This window comes from Vombatus ursinus, unplaced genomic scaffold, assembly GCF_900497805.2.
Source record: "Vombatus ursinus unplaced genomic scaffold, bare-nosed wombat genome assembly UNPS02014170.1, whole genome shotgun sequence".
Taxonomy (NCBI): domain Eukaryota; kingdom Metazoa; phylum Chordata; class Mammalia; order Diprotodontia; family Vombatidae; genus Vombatus; species Vombatus ursinus.
Genome location: NW_020953948.1, coordinates 658,021 through 667,467, shown reverse-complemented (window position 1 = coordinate 667,467; position 9,447 = coordinate 658,021). Strand labels below are relative to the sequence as shown.

Sequence of the window (9,447 nt, the reverse complement as noted above, 5' to 3'; positions counted from 1 at the left end):
ATGGAACAAAACAACAGCTCTCCGGGGGGCTTCATTCTCTTGGGCTTCTCTGACAAGCCCCAGTTAGAGATAATTCTATTTGTGCTCATTTTGGTCTTCTACATCTTGAACCTAGTGGGGAATATGACCATCATCTTGGTTTCTAGTATGGACCCCAGACTACACACCCCAATGTACTTCTTCCTTACCAATTTGTCCTTTGTAGACCTCTGCTTAACTACCACTGTGGCCCCACAGTTACTGCTCACGATGAGAAGCAAGGACAAAACTATGAGCTACATTGGCTGTGTAGCCCAACTGTATGTGGCCATGGGGCTGGGATCCACTGAATGTATTCTCTTGGTTGTCATGGCCTATGACCGCTATGCAGCAGTCTGCCGCCCCCTCCACTATGCAGTCATCATGCATCCTCAGCTCTGCCTGTCTCTGGCTGCCACAGCATGGCTCAGTGGCCTTGTCACCTCTCTTATCCAGTGCTCTCTCACTATACAGCTGCCCATGTGTGGTCATAACCAACTTGACCACATCTTCTGTGAGGTGCCAGTGTTGATCAGGCTGGCCTGTGTAGACACCACTTTCAATGAAGATGAGCTTTTTGCGGCCTGTGTGGTCTTCCTTGTGGTGCCTGTCTCTCTCATTCTGATCTCCTATGGCTACATCACCCAGGCCATATTGAAGATTAAATCTGCAACAGGACGCCGTAAAGCATTTGGGACTTGTTCTTCTCACTTAGTAGTTGTAATAATTTTCTATGGAACCATCACCTTCATGTATCTCCAGCCAGTCAAAAGTAGGTCCAAAGACCAAGGGAAATTTGTCTCCCTCTTCTACACTGTGGTCACCCCTCTGTTAAATCCCCTCATCTACACCCTGAGGAACAAGGATGTAAAGGGGGCACTGAGAAAGCTGGTACCTGGAAAAGGCTATTAGCTCAGAAAAACTGTATTAGACATGAACAAAGAGGGTTGTTCTAATTCCAGATAATTCTAAGCATTGCCATCTATTCAATGTCTTTATCTCCCTGTAGGATTGGACAAAAGCAGTGAAATCTTGTAAGAATCCATTATCTTCCCCTCTTCTTTACTGTTTGAACAATTGGTTTTAAATAGATTAGATAGATAATCTGTCTGCATATCTACCTATGTGTGTGCATATATCTTTATATATACATTCATATATACATATGTATGTACAAATATGCATCATACAAAATAGAAGTATTTATACATACATATATACATACATATATACACACATACATTCATACAGAATGGAAGTATTTCTATATACATATATATATGTATATACACATATGCACATATGTATGTATATATAAACACTTCTATTTTATTGAACTCTATCAGATGGATATATGATCCCATTGGCTTGATTGTTCTTTCTAGTGACCCAGATCACCATACATCCATGCATGTGTATATTGTACAACTCTAATCCATCCCCCAAGCAGCTGCCAAATTGGTCATCCTAAAACAAAGGAATGTCCACTCACTGTCATGATGATGAAACTTCATGGAGCGATGGGAGGCCCACTGGAAGCAGCATCATGACATCATTAGAGAACATTGACAGCCCAGCATAGCCAGAGGCATGGATTACTCTTTTCAAGCATGTGCCCTAATGACCTGTGTTCCCTGTATGTGTCCTCCTATGCACAATCTCTGACCAAATGTCTCCATATACATATAGCCCTCCATGTGTATGTTCTAGCCACAATTGTCCTATAACTATCTGCATGTGTTTCCTATCTATGTGTGTTCTTTTCATTTGTATACTTCCACTCACCTATTTTATCCATTCATTCTTTCAATCTGTACCCCTCCATATTTTTCCCTACTTGTATCTATTCTTCCCTTTTATGATGTTTGCATTTGTGGGAAAATTTGTCCCAGGTTTATAAAACAATGAAGTGGCAGGGTGGTGGTGGTGGTGGCTAAAGCATTGGATTTTGAGTAAGGAAAGCCTGGATTTGTATCCTGCCTTAGACACTTAGTAGGTGAATTATATCTATCATACTCATGATTCTACATCAAAAGCAATGCACCACTCACAGCCTGGCAATTCAAATAAGTAACACCTTTCCAAAAATATTCAAACAACCCCTAAGTAAAAGTCATCCCCAAAGCAGTTTCATTTCTAAACAGTTTATAGGAAGATAAGCAAAAGTTACAGGTGAAGAAAATAAAAGCAGTCTTCAAGAAAGTCCTCTGAGGTCTCAAGAGCTCCCCTCCAGAGTCTTAGAATGAATTTCCTCCCCTCCCTATCTGAAGTGCTTATAGTTGAGACTCACACCAATGTGTCTGGTAGTAAAGTTAACTCAGACTGCTCCAGGGCTGCTTCATGACTTCTTTCTTACAGCAGCTCCAGCTAGTGTTGGGAGAAGAGAGGGAGCTCATTTGAGGCTCCTCAGCTCCATCAGTATCTTGGTCTACAATGCTACTTTATATTCAGCTATTTCATTTATAAAATGTGCATAATAATAATACCTACCTCATGGGATTGTTGTAAGGAATACATGATAAAAATCAATGTAAAAGACTTCATAAGCCTTAAAACACAATGTGAAAGATATCCATGAGGAAATTCTTCATTAAATGACTTCCATACTCTGTTATTTTTATTAAATGCCTTTGATTTGAACTAATTGTATCTTCTAAGTGACTAATATGGGCAAACGTATTGGCTCATAAACTTAATTTTTTTTCTAGAGTACTTTGAACCTAGGATGACTCGCCCTCCCTAAGGAACATGAATGTGAGTTAGAGGGATGTCTCCTGGCATTGCATTTTATTTATGTATGAGAAGTTTGATAATGTGCTTTCTTTGTTTCCTTAATGGTCTAAAGAGGACCGGAATTTGTTTATAATTATTGAAATTCTATCTGATACCTCCTTTCTAGTGGCAATAGCAGTATTGATATTATTATGGGTCCAGAGCTGAAAAAGTAAGGGTGGTTGGAGGCAAAGAGTGTGATATGTGTTTGGCAACAGGGAAGGAAGGGCCTAGGATAGTGCTATGTTTGCAAATAGGTTGAATGGAAGGATGATGGTCCCTCCAAAGAAATAAGGAAGCTAAGACTAGGTGGGTGTAGGAACAAATACCATGAATTCTATTTTTGAAGATATTGCTATTGAGATGTCTATTGGACATCCAAGTGAAGGTGTCCAGCTAGTAGTTGGAGATGTGGTGACTGGAGTAGGGGAAGTAGAGAACTGATGTATCTGTAGATTTGGGTTTCACCTATTAATAAATGATGATTGAATGCATAAAATCTGATGAGTTCACCAAGATACAGGGCATAGAAAAATATATAAGAGCACCTCACCCCCTTTAATGAATTCAAATCACTTTGCCCAGATGCATTACATTCCTGGGTCGTGAAGGAGCAGGCAAATGTGGCTGCCCAGCAATAATCACTCAACAGTCAATCAACAAACATTTATTAAGAACCTATGTGCCAAGCACTGTGCCAAGTGCTATAGATACAAAAATAATTCAAAACAGTCCCTAAAATTTGACACATTGTGGAGAATGGGAACCATGCCACAGGACTGATGAAGAATAGATGCTTTAGTTCTCAAAATGGGGAAAAGAGTGGAGTCTGTGAGCTGTAGCTCAAAGCTTAATGTGTCAAAATTGTAGAATATATTATTCTTACCGGCTTTTTTGTAATCATCACATTCATTTGTGAATATATCCTCTTTTCCCCTCAAACAGTGAGCCATCACTTGCAACAATGATTTTAAAAGAAAGAGCTCATCCAAACCATCCATGTTTGGCAGTATATGCAGGTATGTTGGATGTATTATCAAATGAATGGTTAGTGGAAGTGTAGAAAATGAAGTGGTGATCACAAAGCACAGATCCTTCATAAGGAACATGCCATGCCAGACTCAAAGCCATTAGGCATTCTGACCAGGTAAGAATTTTATAAGGAATGTAAGGTTGGTTCAATATCTGAGAAACCATAAACTTAAGAGAAAATACTAATAACAAAAGCAATCACAATGACATGATTATATCAAAAGAAGTAGAAAAAAAGGTTTTCACAAATTACAACACTGAAAAAAAACACCAAAAAGCTTGGAATAAATTGATTTTAATTAATATGATAAATAATATCTGTCTATAAAGCCACGAGTCAATGCTATTTGTAATGGAGATAAACTGAAGGCCTTTCTATTAAAATCAAAGGGAAAGAGAGTTTGTTTATTACTGCCATTATAGTTTGATACAGTTTTAGACCTGTCAACTATAGCAATAATATGAGAAGTGAAGGGAAGAGCATAGGCAAAAAGGAAAGAAAATTATCATTTTTATAGGTGATATCACAGTCCCCATAGAGAACCTTAGAGAAATAACCAAAAATTAGTTGAAGCAATTAGTAACTTCAACAAAGTATTAGGATATTAGATAAACCCATATAAATCATCGCCTTTCTGTTTCTTACTAACACAACGCAGTAGAAAGAGAAAGAAATTTCATTCAAAATAACTATATAATACCTAACATAATTAGGAGTCCATCTATTTAAACACCTATAGGAACTCTGCGGGAGCAGCTAGGTGGCACAATAGATAAAGTTCCAGGCTTAGAGTCAAGAAGAATCGGCTTTGAGAGTTCAAATCTGGCTTCAGACACTTACTAGCTATGTGGCCCTGGGTAAATCACTTACCCCTGTTTGCCTCAGTTTCCTCATCCGTAAAATGAACTAGGGAAAGAAATGACAAATTGCTCCAGCATCTTTGCCAAAAAAAAAAAAAACCAAACAAACAAACTCCAAATGGGGTCATGAAGAGTTGGATATGACTGAAAAATGACTGAATAACAACAGGAACTCTATGAATACATCTAGGTTCCGATTAGTGTGAAGATGGAACCACAGGAAGTGGTCACATGTAATTGAATTCATACGATTTGAAGTGGCACTGTATAAAATATGGTAATTGGTTCTAGCTCAATGGAAACATGCACTATGAATTAAAATAATTTAACCAGAAGATTTCTTATTTGCACTTATTGAAATGCAATACTACAAAACTACAAAACACTTTTTACAAAAATAAAAACAAAGCTAAGTAAGTAGAGAGATACTAAATTATTGTGGCCAATCTATGTCAATATAAGAAAATAGTTTCTCTCTCTCTCCACACACACACACATATACACACACACACACACAATAGATCAAGATCAAGAAACAAATAGTAATAAAATTCAATTAGAGGCACAAATGGTGAGTATACTTATGGGAAATCATAAAGTAAATTGGGAATGAAGGAGGACCCACCAGTGCCAAATATCAAACTATACTATAAAGCAATAATCATCTAAAACAACTTTATGTTGGCCAAAAATAGAAAAAAATCAGGAGAATAGATTTGATAAACAGCATATGGAAAAATGAACATAGTAACATCAAAATATGACAACTACTGGATAAGGACTCACTATTCAAAAAAAATGCTGGGAAAACTAGAAATGAGTGTGAAATAAATTAGCTTTAGACCATGCTTTGACACCACATTCCTAATAAGCTCAAAATAGATATATGACATGAATCTAAAAGGTCACATGAAAAATAAATTAGAGGAAGTAAGAAGAAAATAACTTTCAAAACTATAGATGAGGGAAGATTTCATAACCTTACTAATGATAAAGGAGATGCTAGAAAAAAAATCAATAATTTTTTTTTGATAGAAGGAAAAATTTCTTTTGCATAAACAAAATCAGTTTTGTTAAAATTAGAAGGGAAATAGTTAGCTTGGGAAATATCTTTGCAACAAGTTTCTCTGATAACTCAGAGCAGAATGTCTAGTTTTCTTATACTAGAATGAAGGGGAAGAACCTGAGTCAGGAAACAAATATTTAGAGGAGTTGAAGGCATTAAGTGAGGGGACTCAAGTTGGAAAGCTTCTACATTCCCAGTGATGAAGAATATGAAACCATCTGCTTAGGGTGAAGGGGAAGAAGGGTGGAAGGCATTGAAGGCTCAAAGAGAGAGAGATGAAGAGTTGGAATCATCATTAGAAAAAGATGATGGAGAGTCGCAGATAGATAAGAGTTGTCCACTTTTCATGTGTCTTGTCTTGTTTCCATTCTAACCTGTAAGCTGCCCAAGGATAGGATCCATGCCTCTACAACTTTCAAAGTGCTTAATACATGCCTAGTAGATAGGAGCTGTTCACTAAATTGATGCCAGAGTAGACAGAACATAATGTATTTTAAAGAGCCATCAATGGCAGTTCTAGAAGGGACCACAAAAGGCAGTTATTCCAGTTCCCCCATCCTTTCTACTGATGAAGCTCAGAGAGGCTATGTGACCAGATGTCTAAAGTCCTCTGACCCCAAAGCCAGTGATATTTCCACCATGCCACGCTGTCTCTTAAGAGTTAAAAGAATTAAATTCCAATATGGACTTTGCTATAAAGGAGTTATTTGACATTTGACAGGCCACTGACCAGATCTGAGCCTCTTTCCTCAACTTTGAAATGATGTATTGTTACTTCAAGACCTCCCTCCAAGACTGCAAAGATAACATGAAGAAATATACATCAAGTTCTTTGTAAGATAAAGAGGTGGCAATATTTTACTAATCGATATTTGTTCATTATTTCATGCAGGAAAAATAATTTTTCCCCATTGTCTTCTTATAGAAGCCTCTAATTTACCTAAAAAAATAAGAATTAAATCTTCTGTAATCTAAACAACTCCCATGTTTAATCATTTCCACAGAGAATTACTTTCATCCCTTTGATAACTTTTCTTCCTCCTAAAAAGATGTAATAACCAAATGTCACCTCAAAATCCTCACAAAACCAATAAATAAAAAAATTGATGGACAGAATAGCTTAGAATAAGGTTTTGGCATAAGGTAGACATGTCTGTCAGTCACTGTTACCCCACTGAGGGCCTAAGATCCTAGGAATAATTAGCTACCACTCTCTAAGAAACTTCTCTCAAGACCAAGTGTCCCCAGGGCAACATTTAGATCTTAATTAGAAGGTGGGGACTCAGGGTCCCTGAAGTGTCCTCAGCGTAAATACTTCCTTTTCCTAAATCTAGGGCCTGTGTTCCTACTGGCTTCTATTCCCTTGTTGCCTTCACTTATCAAAACAGTTTCAATTTGATTATAGACATCATCCTCTCTGAAAAACGGTTCTTTAGAATTCTCTTCATCATGTATCAATCCAGACATGCCAATACATATGCCAGGATGCCAACAGAGACAATGAGGCATTAGAGTTCCTCTGTCTTTGATAGATTGACTACAACTCAGTGCCCTTGACTATTGATTGAAATCATCCAGGACCCACAGTGAGAGATAGAAAGAGAAGAGCAGCTTCCCCATGGTCAGTAGGTAAGATGGGAGCCAACATTGATGATGGGCATTTGAAACCATTTTCCATGTGGGTCATAGAGAATGGATGTTTAAGAGGAGATACAGAGAAGCACTTTGGTGATTTTGAATGAAGATGAACCTCCATTCAACAATTCAAATAAAAAAAATTAATCCCTGCCTGCTACATGCCTGGTAGTATCGTAGGTGGGAAAAATTCAGACTCAAAAAGAAAACAATCCTTGTTCTCAAGGATTTTACATTCTACTGGAGTAATGCAACATGCAGAGAGATAAGCAAATGGGATAATTGTGAGAGTAGGAGAGACAGAGAAAGACAAAGACAGGGACAGCCAGAGAAGAAAGAGAAAGAGAGAGAAAGGGGGGAAAGAGAGACACAGATACAGAGAGAGACAGACACAGAGAGACAGAGAGACAGAGAGACAGAGACAGAGACAGAGACAGAGAGAGAGAGAGAGAGAGAGAGAGAGAGAGAGAGAGAGAGAGGAGATCTATTGTAACAACTGTGGGAATCAAGATAGGCTTCATGTTGGAGGTGGTACCATCTGAATCCTGAATGAGGCAAAGTGTTCCAAGATCCAGAGTTTAAGGGACAATGTGTTCCTGGCATAGTAGACACCCTGGCAAGAAGTGGAAATCCAAGTTAAAAGATCAAGTAGATTATACAGCTAAACTATAACATAAGAGAAAAATATAATAAGCCATGAAGGGTTGGCCTGAACCAGATAGCTAAGGCTTTTCATGCCAAGCTAGGGAGTTTCCTTTTGTTTAATCCAGAGTCAAGAGGGAGTCACTGCAGACTTCTCAGTCTGAGAGTGTCATAGCCCTGTTTGGCCTTCAGGAACATTATTCTGGAAATTGACCAAGGAGGGCCTGGCAGCCAGGAGGCCAGTTTGGAGGCTGTTGTGACCATCCAGATAAGAGGTGGCGAGGATAATGGCCATGTGAGTGGAGAGAAGGAGACAGAGAGAAGAGCTGCTGTGGCAGGAGAATGCACAGTAAGGGGAGGATGAATGATGAGGATGACTCTGACTTGAAAAGCAGGGAAGTGTCCTTAAAATAGGGAAGGGTCTAAGAGAAGCAGATTTGGGGAGCAAGATAACAAAGGATGTTTCTTGCACGTGTATTTGGAGAATCAACAAGTCAGTAAATACTTATTAAGCACCTACTATATGCCAATCATGGACGGTGTCATTAGATTGAACAACATGTGGGAATGAGTAAAGTAAGAAGACTGGAAAGGTAGGATGGGTCTTGAAGTGGTCCAAAAAACCATTGGTGTAGAGGAACGAGAGAGAGAGAGAGAAAGAAAGAGAAAGAAAGAGGGAGAGAGAGAGAGAGAGAGATTACATCTTCACCAAGATGATTCTTATAAAATCAAAAATTGATTAAAGGAATTCCTCATATTTTCAAGTATTTTGGGGGTTAGGTCAATACCTGTTCTATGGTACAATTGTGTCATTATTATTAGATTTTGAACTATTTTTCATCGCTATTCAGTTCCCTAGGGCCACATGTCCAAACTGCCGTGAGCAGATCAGAATCAAACTAGTTATCATTCAGTTATCCTCATTTTTAATACTTATTGAGGTCAGCCCATGGATTATTACAAAGATTTCATAATCACAATAATCAGACTAAGTTCTCATTCCTAGGTCCCTCAGGAAAAAGATAGATTTCCAAAAGCATCCAATTTTCCCTCATGTTGAGTGAATGCATGTTAACTCCTTTATCCCCTGAATAAACTCACGGTGAAGACTTCTTTTCAGAAATAAATTGCCAAAGACTCATCTCTTTAGGTCAGACAACATCACAGTAGAACTTTATAACATTATTTCCTTTGATCTTCACACAACTCTGGGAGGTGGGCTCTATCTTTAGCTGCATTTTTCAGATGAGGAAACTGAGGCATAGAGAGGTTGAGACTTACCCACGGGCACACAGCTAGCATGTGTCTGAGGATGGATTAAAACCTGGGTCTTATTTATGCCATTCCCAGTGCCCTAGATGCTATACAACAGCACCTCTCAATACTGGCTGAGGGCAAATAATCTCTGAGCCCCTGCAAAA

General features: G+C 38.4%; 1 protein-coding gene across 1 annotated transcript; it reads left to right on the top strand.

Moving 5' to 3' along the window:
* LOC114041231 (olfactory receptor 2G6-like) lies at window positions 1–930 on the top strand. The gene has a single exon (XM_027859585.1). It carries the CDS (start codon window positions 1–3, stop codon window positions 928–930), a length of 930 nt encoding a protein of 309 aa, XP_027715386.1.
* The last annotated feature ends 8,517 nt before the right edge of the window (window positions 931–9,447 follow it).

Bases quoted from the DNA above. Each gene is read 5' to 3' on its own strand.
- LOC114041231 (XM_027859585.1), top strand. From the start codon at position 1: ATGGAACAAAACAACAGCTCTCCGGGGGGCTTCATTCTCTTGGGCTTC.